The sequence below is a fragment of the Asterias amurensis genome, chromosome 1, assembly GCF_032118995.1.
Source record: "Asterias amurensis chromosome 1, ASM3211899v1".
In the NCBI taxonomy this organism is placed as follows: domain Eukaryota; kingdom Metazoa; phylum Echinodermata; class Asteroidea; order Forcipulatida; family Asteriidae; genus Asterias; species Asterias amurensis.
Genome location: NC_092648.1, coordinates 21,575,738 through 21,590,610, shown reverse-complemented (window position 1 = coordinate 21,590,610; position 14,873 = coordinate 21,575,738). Strand labels below are relative to the sequence as shown.

Below are 14,873 nucleotides of genomic sequence, written 5' to 3'. Positions count from 1 at the left end.
ACTCAAAATTAAAATGAATAGGTTTAGTCAGGAGAATAAACTGTTGGAAAAGTCTATGAAAGCTTGAAATAAAACCTTGGGAAAAATACACAGAAAAAAGTCTGTTGGTTTGAACAAAAGCTGTTAGGACAGAAATCAGTCACAAAACATAATTATTTGCTTTCCCTTTCTAGGGATGAGGCGCTCCTGTGAAGTGATGATCTTCTTGAATCTCGAAAAAGCATTAAATGGTAAGAAAAAAGCAATCCACATTTAAAATAATTAATTATTTAAACATTTAGAAACATGCATGAAAGGGGTCCTCCTAATTAGCCTGTATAAGAAGTGCACTGTTTGGTTTGGGTGTACTCACAGATTTACTCAAATCTAATAGGGGCATCAAAATGTGTCCACCATATGGGGCCAGCATATTTAAAATCATGCTTGGTTTTGTACACACCGGGAAGAGTCGGCCTGCGGTCATCACACGATACTACCCGTCTTGTCGAACACAAAATAACCCACAGATCTCTTGCTTCAGCTGCTGACAAATCCTTCTCTTTTGCCGCTCCTAAAACTTTGCAATAGTCTCCCCCCATCTCTGCGCTGTGCTGATTAACTTCATATTTTCAAGAAGCATCTGAAATCACACCTGTTCCCACAATGATTGTTTGGCTGTTTGGTTTAACTTGCATTTGTCTCTTCGTTTATTTGTTTCTCTGTTTCATCACAAACCGCTGTGGTCTTGATGAAATGGCGGTATATAAAACATTTTTGTATGTATGTATGTATGTATATCTCAAAATGGCTTATGTAATACAAGATCAGTGTTAAGGTACGCCAATCTTGTTTTACAACTTAGCTATCCATTTTTGATGTCATTGTTGCTTGAGTAATCAAGAACAAAGAAAAATTGACCAGAGCGGGACATGAACCTGCTTGAACTACGTGCCAGTGCTCTACCAACGGAGCTATCTTCTAGCCCTAATAATGTTGGCGGTCTCCCATATTTTGTCAGTATCTGTGTTTGTGTTACCAGTCGGAAGCTCATTAGTAAATTTGCTTTGTTCAAACCAAAATTGTTTCAAAATATACTAATACTGCGTTTGAATCATGAGATCTAATCCTTTGATAGCACCATGTTTTGTTTTACAAGGTGCTGTGGCGCAATTTGCCGCTGATCAGACCAGGAACACCGGGGCGAACCCATTATCTTTTCGATAAGTGCACTGTTTTTTTTTTTAAATAACTGGTTGGTTTGTATAATTTTTGCAGCTGGGCTCTCATTTCAAGTATCCAAAAATGGAGTGATTTTGAGTTCAGGCGATGCGAATGGTCTTATACATCCACAGTACTTCAAGCAAGTCATCAAAACGCGCCCACGTAAGTTGCACATTTCTGTCAACAACTCAATTTATTTTGTCAAGGTATTTTGAAGATTTCACTGTTTATGGTTTGTCTCCAAGTTCATCACCTTTTGAAATGAAATTTTTGCAGGTTAGGTCAATTGTATTTACATGCATCTTATCTACATATGATCAAAACAATCAAACAAGTAGAGGTTTGACACATTGTATTTTGTATTTTTTATTTCAGGTTGTTTGATATTTAGCGATGGAAAAGCTGTTTGACTCTTTCTAGTAGGAAGAAATCAAAGCTTCTCTATGGAATTCTCAGGTCTAACGGGATGCAGCTGTATTTGTAACATCAGATAACTATTTATAACTCATCACCATGAGTGGCAGAAATGCACTTTCTTGGAATGCTCAAACGGTGTAAAAAATTGAGAATAATATCTGCATAATATGTCAACTTTTAGACTTTGCAGACAACACTGAACAGCTCATGGTTTAGGTAGGATAAAATGTGTTTTTTGTGAACATAGATACAATAGTCACATGCGAAAGTTCCAGCTGAATACAAGAGTCTACTTGTCAAGTAGATAGCAAATAACTGTCATTGTGCCTTTACAAGAACAAATAACTGTCATTGTGCCTTTACAAGAACGGCCTTAAGCATTTGAGGATGGACACTAATTTGTGGGAATTTTATGCATGAGTGGTTTCTCAGATTCAAATGTCTTGGGATGAAAAAAATTCTGAATCACATTACTACAAAGGGAATATTTTCTCAAAATAGTTTATACCATCAACAGCTGCAGTGCTTGTCACCAAGTTAGTTTTTATGGCCAGTAATTCTTTGAGTTTGATGAAACACAACAGTCTGACGCGCTGACATGATTGAAATACATGTAGATGAGTTGAATGATAACATCCTCCAAAATTTAACTACCGTCCATTTACATGTGCTTTAAAACTAAAAACATTTGGGCTGACTTTCATAGAGCTGCTTCAGCAGGACACCAGTCACCAGTCTGCCATGTAGGTTGGCTGGTAACCTTAGTCTGGTAAGCATAGTTTTGTTGTGCTTAGCATCTTTTTAAATCACTATTAGACCAGGAGTATTTAAAGGCACAGGACACCTTTGGTAATTGTCAAAGATCAGTCTTCTCACTTGGTGTATCTCAATATGTATGCATAAAATGACAAACCTGTGAAAATTTGGACTCAATTGGTCAATTTAGTATTTCAGTGAGAAATAACTTCTTTCTCAAAAAATACATTACTTCAGAGGGAGCCCTTTCTCACAATGTTTTATATTATCAACAGCTCATTGCTCATTACCAAATAATTTTATATATCATGATTATTTTGAGTAATTACCAATAGTGTCCAGTGCCTTTAAGCAGCTCTATGAAATTGGGCCTCGATGTTGGTGGATGAGATGACATGACAGGTTACATCGAAGTGTCTACAATGTCCTGCTTCCACAAGAATTCTGGCTTATAAGGTGCTCCTTCATCACAACTCTTGGTGCAAGTGTAAACGATGAGGGTGCCCCAATCAATGCTGTTCTCCAGACTGTCAACACCGAGATGAATGAGTAGTTGAGGTGTAACCTAGACCAGCAAAACAAAGCAATGGGGGATGTTATATGCGTATTTTTACATAAAAAAACGATTGTAGCCCACACCTTGAAGTGGCCTTCAAGTCGTGTGTGTCTGGCGACTTGCATAAATAAAAATAAATAAATAAAATAACTAGTTAAAAAGCTGCAGTGAGGACCACTTTCAGTACTTGCTGACATACAATATTATTTCCATTGTCAAAAAATAGTTAATGGAGGGGGGGGGGGTCAGGTCAGTGAATCCAGTGATTTGGTCAGAAGGGTGTAACAAAAAACCTCTGGTAGCATCCTTTGTGTACAAAAACAGTATGTCAGAGAGGGAAGAGAGAGAATATTATTAGTAGATTTTACCTGAAACTCGAACTGTCTTACTGAGCCACAGTTGCCGCAGGGTGGGATCTGGCTTTTCTGAGGTCGTTTCTCTCTCGATATAAGAAGTGGCTGTCCCCCGCGTTCATATCGTATCACCTACAATCAGCACAGAGTAAGCAAACAATGACTTTTTGTGAAGAAAATCTTCCTACTTTTTCCTAGGGCCAAATATCATGCAGAAGAATGCTGTTATAATTTTCTTAAATAAATGCAAATTTTTTTGACTTCACGTGTACATTTTCATTACAATTTTTGTTCAGAGAGAAGAATTACCATGAACCAAAAGGAGATGAATAACAATTGAATTTCCTGATAATCGGCACTGCCACTTTCAAAACTACTTTGATTTTGGTTTTTAAAGTTGTACTGTTGAAGGTAGAAATCATAAACACTATTTAGATCAAAGCAATGTGTTCACTGTAACAGATATCTGTGACAAACTTGTGCCTGAAGAATCATTCCAGCCCCCCTGTTTTATAGGTCTCCTTAGACTTGCGAGCTACATTGATTAACTTTTACTTAGGCATCCTAAGGATGGTTGTATTACCAGAAATATGCCAAACAATAATTTTACAACTGTTTTTGAATATTGAATGTAAAAGGAATTCATGATTTTTGTAGCTGTATTTATTTTTAAATTCAGTGGATATGCTTTTAAAATGTGTCCTATGTAAGTATACAAAGTAATTTTTTAAAGGGTTTGGGTTACTCTTTGTAAAACAAACACAATGTCCACAGATGTACATTAAACTTTGGTTTGAAGACAATGATGGTAGAAAGCTTCCCTTGAAATATTACGAAATAATTATGGTAAATGATGCACTGTAGTCTCCTAAGACGTACATTATTTATGTGACATTGTTTAACTTATTTCTCAAAAAGTACAGCACCTCAGCAGCTAATAATTTAAGGGAAGCTTAGCTTCCTACCACCATTATCATAAAACCGTGTAAGTTTAGTGTAAATCTAAATGTTACTTGTAATGCATTTAGTAAATGTTTTATTTGAAATGAGAATAAGCAACTCTAAATTAATAAATTACACAAATACTGTACCTGATCTGGCTCATGTTGGATGCGTTTCTTGAACTTAGCAAACTGTCTGTCATCTTGACTCTCAGCCATGGCCATCTTCTCCAACTCTTCCACATCCAGCTCATCATCGACCTCTGTCGTCTCTTTGGTTTCCTGGTGCTCTGTTGTTCCGTTTTCTTCCTCATCTAGCTGATCATAGTCCTCTGGTTCTGTCACTAATTCAAACTCGGGAAATAGGATGTTGTTGTCACCATTGCCTGTAGAACCTGTAGACAATTTAAAGTTTAGATAATACTTGACTAAACATTTTCCTGTGTTTAACTTGTTTTTTCATTTGATTTTCCTGTGTTTAATTTGTTTTTTCATTTGATTCATATATTTGGGGCAGCCTGTTTTGGGGTAGCAGAAAAGGTCGGGGGTCAAAGAAATGTTCATTCGACTTTAAGTGAGTCTTTAATGGAGTTGGGGGGGGGGGTCTATATTTTGCCAAGGGGAAACATTTCCAAGAAGTGCAAGATATACAAATATGCAAATATCGAAATTCAACAAAAAATTAATTAGTAGGCCTACAGTACCCCAGTTACTGGTCTAACACATAAGTACAAACAAGTACGAGTAAGGCCTTTGTGTATGGCTCTCACGACTTTTTAGTTAGAGAGTTACCAACAATTTAATAGCACGTTCTATGTAACTTTAATGGCACTGGACACATTTCGGTGATCACTCAAAATAATTGTGAGCATAATTGACTTGTTAACGATCAATGGAGAGCTGTTGATTTGATAGTATAGAACATGTCATTGTGAGAAACGGCTCCCTTTGAAGTAACATAGTTTTGAGAAAGAAGTAACTGAAAGCTCACAACTCTTGTCTACACAAAGTACTTCTAGAAACTATAGTATAGGCTCCCCCGTGCGGTCGCACCAAATACCGACAACTCACGACCCCTCACGACAACTCGTGAGTTGTTGGTATTTAATGCGACCGGTCTTACGACTGGTCTTACTTTGACAATTACCATTAGTATCCACCGTAGTCTTTTAATTTAAGGAATTGCTATGTATTTATAAAAAGGAGTTGTTGTAAACCAAACAACCCATCCTCTATGTCGATGATGGTCTTTGAGATTGACTGTCAACATGGTCTGGGTTAGTTTGGTTTACTATGTTAATGTTGCAGCTTATAAACATTCATTTCATACCTTTCACTCCACAGCTCGCTTTATGTCCCGCTTTCCAATCGACTTTCTGATGCTCTCGGCTACAGTAACGAACTTGACATTTTGAGCATTTATTTCCTGCATGACAACCGCACACTGCACACAGACCAACAACAAGGCCTTCGGCTTCGTCAACAGGATTATCTTCATCAGGTGGTTCATAATCGTAAAACTCATTTGCTCTTGGGAGCTGGCTTCGTAAAACCACGAAAGCTGCAGTGTCTTGAGAATGACAAGACGGAGCTTTACACACGAAAATAAATAAAGTCCGATGAAAACACCTTTCCAATGTCACAACTGGGCAGTAAACTTGTATCAGAAAAATACACACTTTACCACACTTTGGACACTTGAGCCTGTCAGAATTTGGGATATCTTTTATCGATAGCCAGGCAGGCTTTCCACCAACTTTGCTTGGAAAATATTTCCTGGAAAGCCTGCATTTTTCTACTTTTTCAACGAACCCCAAGGTAACTTTGATGCTCTCCGTGGGCGCAGCCATCTTGAAATCTTAGCTCCAGAGCCACAAAGAGTTTTCAAGTTGTATAAAAAGACTACATTATTAAATGTTTACTTTACTTCAAACTATAAAAAATAAATTAAATGTTCACCAAGATTTACTATCAAAAATAAAATGTTGTTTATATTTTGTTGCAGTTAACAAAATACATGTGTCTTTTAGAAGTTGTTTTCAATATGCCCAAAATGTTAAAATGTTTTGGGTAGCGCCCTCATCGGCAAAGCTAGTAGAAGTGACTCATTTTAGCCCGGCCAAGATCTAGCTGTGTTGTTTGGTTTAATACTGTGTCAAGCTGTCAATTATTTCGTAAGTGTTTTTATGTTTCTTTATTACAATTATTATACACAATAGATTGATAATACCCTAGATATTGTTTGGCTGTTGCTTTTGCCGTTCCTCTGATTATGCAGCAACTTATTCTTAATTTTGAGCGAGGGGGAGGGTGTGTTAAGCCATTGGCATTGGACACTTTCGGTAAACAGTGTAACACACTTCGTGTATCACAACTTGCATATAAAATAACGACCATGTGAAAATATAGGCTCAATTCGTCATCGGAGTTGGGAGAAAATAACAGGAAAACCCACCCTCTGTTTCCGCACCATTCGCCGTGTCATGACATGTGTTTAAAATATATCCGTAATTCTCGATGTCGAGAATTGATAATTGTTAGTAGGCCTATAGAGTATAATGTTTTCTCAAAAAGTAAAGCATTTCATGGAATAATATTTTAGAGAAGTCTTTCACCATTACCTTCTGTTCTGTAAACCCTGTAAGTTATTTGTAAATCTGTGATTTTTTTTTTTTTTTCTGTTCCGAAAGTGTATAATGGCTTTAATGTTATTGTAAAGTACCATAAACATCATACATATGATAAAACTAAAAGTAGTTGTGAGCGTTGATCATGTTATGTTGGTTGAATGAACTAATATGAAGAAGACAGTGTTGTGTACTAATCGTAGGGTCATATCCTGGTGTCATGTGTTTTCAGTAGGATAACAGGAAAATTGTTCACTTTTAATAAAGAGTAAACGATTAAAAATAAAAATCATCTATCCAACTTTTTTACAATGACACTTATTACACTTCATCGTGTGTTGAAATCTTAAGTTTTGTTTTTCTGTTGCGAGAGATAATCCACTTTACAGTGCATGTGCTTTTTACTGTTAACCATGAAGGTAGTGTTAACTATTCTTTAAAAGAAAGCCAGTGTGTGGGCTAATAAATATTCACTGTATCAAAAAAGTAATTGCTACTACAGATCTTTTGCATTTTCTTATTCCAAATGTGGTATAAAAATTGCAAATTTATGGTTCATTGATTGTTAACAGAACTGTCCTTCTGACTTCAGGAGCAAATCTTGCACAGATTTCCAGCAAACTCTGTCAGTATGAGTAGTAGCCAACAAAGTGAATCATGGAGATTGGGAACACCAGAGCTGATACAGCAGGTAGGAACAAAATGAAACAATTTCAAGTGTCAATTATTGTCAGTTTGTAGTCCAATAGGGATGTTAAGGGTCAGGCCTGGATCTTGAAGGGGCGCAGCAACTTCCCTCTGGTGAGGGGCACTTTTATGAGGAAAAGTGTAAATTTGTATTGGAACTTTTCAAAGGCAGGGATGAAAAATATCACTTTTATCTGAATTCAGACTTTTATAAATTTGGAGGTGGACGGTATGGTACTTTGTGGCAGTCAGTGGTACCTGTGTATGAGAGGGGTGGTTTGTTTTTTAATGAAATAAAACTAAAACTACCGGTTTGAACATAAAAATAACACACACCTAAAAAAAACCACCTAAATACAATTGTTCTTTATCACAAGAATCATCTAGTTGCGATATAACATAACCCTCCTCCCAACGGCGGAGGAGGGTTACGTTATCGCAACGAAAGAATCACCATGCTCACAGTTGTACATATATACAATTGTTGCACACTGTGACAGAGATATAACAAGAATGTTTGTTTCACCCTATATCCTGTTAGATGGCCTTGTTGGCCTGGATGAACAAGGCTGAAGGAGGTGAAGAATTCTATCAGTTGATAACACAAGCAAGAATCTGGTATGAGATGTACCAACGGATAAGTTGCACCGACGAGATAGATGCAGCCAAGGCAAGTCTAAATGTGTTTTTTTATTTTGTTTTGACTCGGGGGGGAGTGGGGGGCTGTGAAATTGTGATTTGCTAAGGTTGGTTGATCAACAACAGACATAAGTGAATGTGTGGGATAAAATATTTTCAGTATTTAAATTTAATTTTCCTCAGCTTGTTTTAAAAAAACTTAAGACATAAATGTCTACTATGTAGAGATTGGTTGATTTTTTTGTGGCACTTTGGAAATCCTGTATTTTAATAATAATTTCAAGTTCTTATATATCGCATTTCACAACAACCATCTCAATGCACTATATAAATTAGTGCCCTGGTCATTGGGCCAATTACATTCCTTTAATCTTTCTCAGCTCCCCGAGGAGTTTACAACCTGGGCATCCATAGCGCTCCGAAGGCTAACACAATATCAACCTCTACCCTTGCAGGTACCCATGTATACCCCCGGGTGAAGAGAAGCAATTTTAGTAAAGCATCTTGCTCAAGGACACAAATGTCATGAACGGGATTTGAACCCACACTCTGATGACTTAACCACCTTAACTTGAATTTGATGCTCTTAATCACTCGACCATGACACCCTACTCTGTTATCTGTTAAATTCAAGTAAAACGAGATGTGATTGAAGCTATGTGATAACATGTTAGTAATGAAGTGTTTCTGTATCTATATGTCAAACCAGGTACAAACCATAATGGCTATTGTTGACTACGTCAAGAAGAACCCACGTGCATCTCAGGATGAAATGGCCAAAGAGATAGAGAAACATGTGCAGCTCTTTGTAGAAAAGATTGATGCTCTATAGGAATTCTGACCATCGCTGTAAATATCAACAAAGTACCACAAGAAGTCCAGCCGTCGATTTCACAAAACTCTTCCTGACTTAAGGTTAATCTTAGGACTTTGGACGAGTTAAGTTCAGTAAGCATAGACGTTAGGATGCATTGATTGAACCCATCCTAAGTTAGGACGAGTTACTTGTTCTAACTCGAGATAGGACTAACCCTAGCGTTTCGTGAAATCGGCTGCAGGCCTGGAATTACATGACCTCTGTTTCCCATAGACTTTAAGATTTTCCCAATAGAAGTGCCCTTTGCAAAATGAAAATGGTCTTTCCCTCCTAGAGATGAAATTCCAGGCCTGAAAGTCTTAATTGATATTCTTAAATAGACAGTGATGTAAAAAGTGATAAAAAATTTGCGTGTTGCCGTGCAAGCTTAAAGGCAGTGGACACTATTGGTAATTACTCAAAATAATTATTATCATAAAAACCTTCCTTGATTACGAGTAATGGGGAGAGGTTGACAGTATAAAAAATTGTAAGAACGGCTCCCTCTGAAGTAATGTAGTTTTCGAGGTAGAAGTAATTTTCCACGAATTTGATTTCAAGACCTCAGATTTAGAATCAAGTATCTAAAAGCACACAACTCGTGTGACAAGGGTGTTTTATTCGCAACTTCGACGACCGTTCACAGCTTTGTTAGTTTATGCATATGAGATACACCAACTGTGAAGAGTAGTCTTTGACAATTACCAAAGGTGTCCAGTATCTTTAAGCGTTATACATTACAATCAATACATACTGGTACTCGATGTCAATCACACGCGTATGCACAAGTGTTAATATTGTTCCGTTGATTGTCGTGAACATTAAAACATAAATCATGTCACCAGTAATGGAACTTTCAATTTTGTTCTGCATTACCTTAATTTTTTGAAAGCATCAACAATCATTTAGTTGGGTGTTTCAGGATAAGGGCAATTTTCTTTTAATTTTCTTTTATTTTAATTTAATAATAATGCAATATCTGAGTTTAAGCAGATTACCTGCTTACCGTATATTTTACATGTATTATATGATTGTGCCTGTTGTATTGACTTGAATATTGTGTATATAAAGCTACAACAATATAAGGTTCTCTTTCTAAATTGAGCTTGTCTGAACACAGACCGTTTTGCTGGTATCTTGTCCCCCAGTGGACCCAAGTTTGGGGTCCCAGGATCCCCCCTCCCCCAGTGGACCCATGTTTTGGGTGCCCCTATGGTCCCATGTTTTGGGTGCCCCTATGGTCCACGGTGGAGTAGACCCAAGTTTGGGGCCTTCCATGGCGACAGAATGTGGAGTTACCTAGTCTGGTCAAATGTGGTGACTTATATGCACATTTCAGCCAGGGTTTGCAAACTCCCATGGAGTAGAGATAGTTTTTAAGGCATGCCTGAAGTCGAAACCCATGAAACAAATTGAGCCCTCAAAATTGTTAATTCCATTCATATGGATCCATCAATTGAAATCTTAGCAGGAAGGAATAACTTTAGTTTCTGTTGGTCTTATGAAACACATTTTACACACAACAGAGTAGCCGATGTATAAGTCATTAGTCTTAAATAAACAGACTTGGCAAACCAGTTGCAGTTATGTCAAGCATCTGAATTTAAAGGAGACAGGGCTGCATGCACGCCTCTTCTAGGTGAAGCCTCACCCAAAATTTGTTATTATTTCAAAACTTCAATGTCTGACAAGTTTTGTACTAGGTAGTTAGTTACAAATTTAGTTATATTTCATTGTAAATAAACAATATAAATTTGGTACTATTTTAGTCATGTTATAAAAGCATATTGTTCTTTAGTTTGACATCAATTTTCGGATATTCATTAATAATTTTGTATCAGTGGAGGGAAGTGATTGTGCAGCATTGGTAAAATATGTTTTGTTTTACAACATCAACACATCAGCGAAGTTTATGCTTACGGCACCCTGTATAAGGCATGATTCTTTGGTTAGTAAGTGCGGTATTCCTTGGAAAGCAATTTCATGGAATTTGGTCCAGATGTGATCAAAAATTTGTTAGCTGGACAATAATGTGCAAAACAAACTTACACAAGTAATAGGAACTCTATTGTGGTTACTGCCTGTCTCACCACTGACTCTTTTCAAAACCAAGAATTTGTCTTGGATGAAATATTGTTGCATCCGCTAAAGAGTTGTCTTTGTTTGATTTTGCCCGTAAGCAAGCTCACCAATAGACTTTGATTAACATCTCTAATCTAAATCAAGTATCAATTACTACTTAAACTTGTGGACAAGTCACTGTGACAGCAAAATGGCTCTCACAAGACTAATGCTCTCACGTCTACTATTCTCACGACTACTGCTCTCATTTAACAGTTAATCCTGATGAGACGAGTAGTATTGCGCAGAGCAGCAGTCTCACAGAATTGGTTTTGAGAGAGCTATTTCGCTTTTAACTTGACAGACATTTTTATGACTTGTCCACAAGTATAATAAATTGCTACTTGTATCTTTGTAAAAAATATATTTTTGAGTTGTTGGAAGTTTGTTGCTCTCCTCCATTAACTTATATAGACACATGTATGTGGAAATAAAATAAATATATATTAAAAATGCAATCTTGTTTCCTGTCACTGAGTTTATTTGAATGCACTCTTTCTTTCTGTATAAAGACCAAATGCTGACTAATCATTCAAGTTCTGTATCATTCACAATTGATCAATGGAAGACTCTTAGACAGTCCTTTTAACAGTATTGCGCATGCTCAGACCTACATGCGCAATACTGAGCATGCGTGCTCAGAACTGCAAAAAAGTACCGTTTTATCTGCCGCCATCGTCTAAAAAGTCTCCTAATGAAAAACAAACCCTTTGAGTAAAAGACCTGTACTAAATTAAAAATACAAAGATTTTGTTTTGCCAAATGGGAATTGGCAGAAAAAACTTACAATGCTGTATACAAAATATTTAATATTTACAAATACCTTTAACAATCCCAAGATAATATTTACACAGTGGTTTGTATAAAGTATTGTTATGTCACATTTCTATTAATAATGTATACACGTTAACAGAACTTTCAAAGGAGTATCCAAGCAATGGTTAACTCCAAACACAAGGGCCATAACCATTATCTGATTTGCTTCACAATTACCAAAGGGTTTCAAACACCAAAGAGCCAAATAATGTTCTATTTTGAGGTTCCAGCCATAGATTTCAACAAACTCTTCCTCACTTGGGCCGAGTCTCAGTCTTTCACTGTAACATGTAAACTTTATGATCAATCCTAAGTTAGGACTAGTTATTTGTCCTAACTCGAGATAGGATTAATCCTAGCATTTCAGCTGCTGATCTGCTAAAAAACTATACTACAGCTATAGTACATGTTACCTTTGTTCACAAAAAAGGTGACTTTGAACATTCCAGAACACTTCCTGGCAGGCAAGATCATACAGGTCATACAGGAACTTTTGCATTTTGTGTTATAACTTCCACAAATTCAAGAGTTCTAAAAATCACAGCCAAGGACGTTTTGAGATGTGCCCCCTTTCTTCACATTGAAAGTTGATAGAAAACCGTACTCAATGAAATGTAAGATTTTATGTCTTCTTCTTTTGGGCCATGTACAAATCTTGCCTGCAGGAATAGCCTTGCCCAAGGCAGTCGAATTATTCACTCCGAAAAAAACCCGCCACTGTATAAAAACCCACCCGTATTAACTGTGCGTAACATCGCACGACACGATGCCCCCATACACTATCCGCATGCGTCGGCCTCCGCATGCAGTTAGTGGTACGAGTGCGGATGACTTGTGTGCACAGTCGTCGTACGATGTGACAGTGTGTATACGGGTACGCACAGGGTATACGGGTGGGTTTACAGCGGCGTCTTTTCGGAGCGAATAATGCGACTGCCTTGAGCAAGGCTACTGCAGGAAGTCCAAGCTGTGTTTCTAACCACATGTAAAAATTCCATATATGCTACTCTTCCAGAGCCAAATTTAAAACAAACACAAAGTCAATGGACATAATAACATTCCAAAGAGGGTTTTTGTTGCACAAGTCAAAAGGTCAAAATCAATCATGCTTTGACTTAATATCATCAAAATTACGAATGAACTTAAAATTATCCTTTTGGTTTTACCCATATATACACTGATGCAAGTTAGCACGATGCAAATTTACCATCTATCAGAACTTAAAATTTTCTGTAAAAAAATGTAGGCTATATATTTGAAACGCGATGTCATCAACTGCTTTTGCATTTTGAAACAATATTTTTTGCTCTGGCGAGACAAAATATGTATGGTGTACAAGTGCTAACTTTTGAAGAGTTATAATACAAATGAATTAAAGCCTACTAATACAGCAAAATGCCATAATGCATTACGAGGGGTGTAAAAACCCATTATCTTCAAGTACGCGCTAATCCTCAAATCAGATTGGCAGAATGGAGTGGTGATAAAAACCTATATTGCACGGCTAATATCACTACCATGCGTCTTGTGTGTTCTATGTCACGCGCCAAGTTTGCTTGAAGATAAATACGTTATCACACGCGCGCTCGTGGAAATACGGAAAATATAGCGCGTCTGCGTCCCATACCCAACTCGGCCTTCGGCCTCGTTGGATATGGGCTGCAGAAGCGCTATATTTTTCCGTATTCCACTCGCGCTTGTGTGATAACTTATATTGTAACTTCAGACAGCTAATGACAAACTTGTCTGCCACATGGACATATTCAGTGACCTATCAACATGCAAAAATTAGATTTTAAACAAACTAATAAAAATTCCCAATTCTATTCTGACTTTATTCCAAATCCAAACCATGGATTGACTTGCTAGCAAATTGTACTTACTACTTACCAAAACTTTATGTTAAATTACATCTTTAAAAAAATAAAACTAAAAAATATTCTTGTTAAACTCTGATCTTGTGTTTGATGGATCTCTACTTGTTCATAATTTATTGTTAAAATATAATAAAGTAAAATAGACAACAAATGAAATAGGTTACATCTTGAATTTGAAATTCCATCTCTTAATATGAATATGTAGCTCTCCATGGAAATGAAAGAATTTTATAATAGAACTAGAGCGAGTCAAATCTTTTGTGCATTTTTTGTGCTCCATTTTGACTCCCTTAAATGGCCGACAGAATATGCGCGTGTGAGTACACTGCACGTAGTGCAAAGGCTCTACATGTATAGATAATAAAATGAGAATAATATTGGATTCGTAAAGAGCCCACATATCCAAATACATCAAGGCCCTTTACAACATTATTATCCCTGTTCATCAGGCATACTTGGACCATTCCTCAAACTTTCTCAACTCCCTCAGGGATACACCTTGGTGAAGAGGAGCAATTATGGTTATTGTCTTCCTCAAGGACACAAATATCATAACCGGGAATCGAACCCACACTTCCATCAGCCATTGGAATATTTCAAAGATAAACAAATTTCAGGGCGACTCTCTGTACCAATTTTACATTTTAACTTTAAAGTGAACAGAAAATTTACTGAACTTGATTTGAGCCTGCGACCTCCAGACTAACGTGCCAAGCTTTACTATTTAAGCCATCTATCCCTAACGTTGGCGATCACCCTTTTTTTATCATTATCTTTGTTCGGGGGTGCCAGTCAGAACCCAATGAACCTGTAACTGCCATAAAGCCAGGGATCACACCAAAGTCACCTTAAAGGAACACGTTGCCCTGGATCGGACGAGTTGGTCTATAACTGAGCGTTTTTTATAAAATGCATATGGTTGGAAAGATGTTTTAAAAGTAGAATACAATGATCCACACAAGTTTGCCTCGAAATTGCGCGGTTTTCCTTTTACTGCGTGAACTAACACGGTCGGCCATTTATGGGA

The 14,873-nt window shown here is 37.1% G+C and overlaps 3 protein-coding genes across 7 annotated transcripts in view; 2 read left to right on the top strand and 1 right to left on the bottom strand.

Moving 5' to 3' along the window:
* The window catches only part of LOC139949118 (tRNA 2'-phosphotransferase 1-like), a 120,365-nt gene extending 118,379 nt beyond the window's left edge, over positions 1 to 1,986 (top strand). The window contains exons 6-8 of one of the 4 annotated variants that reach the window (XM_071947614.1): positions 174 to 230; positions 1,255 to 1,362; positions 1,576 to 1,986. In XM_071947614.1, the coding sequence (XP_071803715.1) occupies positions 174 to 230; positions 1,255 to 1,362; positions 1,576 to 1,610 (200 nt within the window). In that variant the 3' untranslated portion in view covers positions 1,611 to 1,986. Of the gene's footprint in view, positions 1 to 173; positions 231 to 1,254; positions 1,448 to 1,575 lie in introns of those variants that run through there. The other 3 variants (XM_071947553.1, XM_071947742.1, XM_071947680.1) reach the window with 3 other exon arrangements.
* A 144-nt stretch (positions 1,987 to 2,130) lies between these two features.
* LOC139949024 (programmed cell death protein 2-like) lies at positions 2,131 to 6,073 on the bottom strand. The gene is made up of 4 exons (XM_071947456.1): positions 5,554 to 6,073; positions 4,374 to 4,618; positions 3,298 to 3,414; positions 2,131 to 2,938 (listed from the first exon to the last, which is right to left on the bottom strand). The coding sequence occupies exons 1-4, from the start codon at positions 6,071 to 6,073 to the stop codon at positions 2,777 to 2,779; spliced, it is 1,044 nt and encodes a 347-aa protein (XP_071803557.1). The 3' UTR covers positions 2,131 to 2,776.
* Positions 6,074 to 6,313: 240 nt separating this feature from the next.
* Positions 6,314 to 14,839, top strand: LOC139948656 (uncharacterized). Of its 2 annotated transcripts, none has more exons than XM_071947004.1 (4): positions 6,314 to 6,397; positions 7,443 to 7,541; positions 8,079 to 8,207; positions 8,886 to 14,839. In XM_071947004.1, exons 2-4 carry the CDS (start codon positions 7,482 to 7,484, stop codon positions 9,006 to 9,008), a joined length of 312 nt encoding a protein of 103 aa, XP_071803105.1. In that variant the 5' UTR covers positions 6,314 to 6,397; positions 7,443 to 7,481; the 3' UTR covers positions 9,009 to 14,839. The 2 variants fall into 2 exon arrangements, with proteins under 2 accessions (XP_071803105.1, XP_071803020.1); XM_071946919.1 differs by having other exon boundaries at positions 7,423 to 7,541.
* The last annotated feature ends 34 nt before the right edge of the window (positions 14,840 to 14,873 follow it).

Excerpts from the sequence above, each read along its gene's own strand:
- LOC139949024 (XM_071947456.1), bottom strand. The coding sequence starts at position 6,073 with ATGGCTGCGCCCACGGAGAGCATCAAAGTTACCTTGGGGTTCGTTGAA. Across the intron at positions 3,415-4,373 it reads TCCAACATGAGCCAGATCAG|GTGATACGATATGAACGCGG; the intron begins GTACAGTATTTG and ends TGCTGATTGTAG. Across the intron at positions 2,939-3,297 it reads TAAGACAGTTCGAGTTTCAG|GTTACACCTCAACTACTCAT; the intron begins GTAAAATCTACT and ends TTGCTGGTCTAG.
- LOC139948656 (XM_071947004.1), top strand. The coding sequence starts at position 7,482 with ATGAGTAGTAGCCAACAAAGTGAATCATGGAGATTGGGAACACCAGAG. Across the intron at positions 7,542-8,078 it reads CACCAGAGCTGATACAGCAG|ATGGCCTTGTTGGCCTGGAT; the intron begins GTAGGAACAAAA and ends ATATCCTGTTAG. Across the intron at positions 8,208-8,885 it reads ACGAGATAGATGCAGCCAAG|GTACAAACCATAATGGCTAT; the intron begins GCAAGTCTAAAT and ends ATGTCAAACCAG.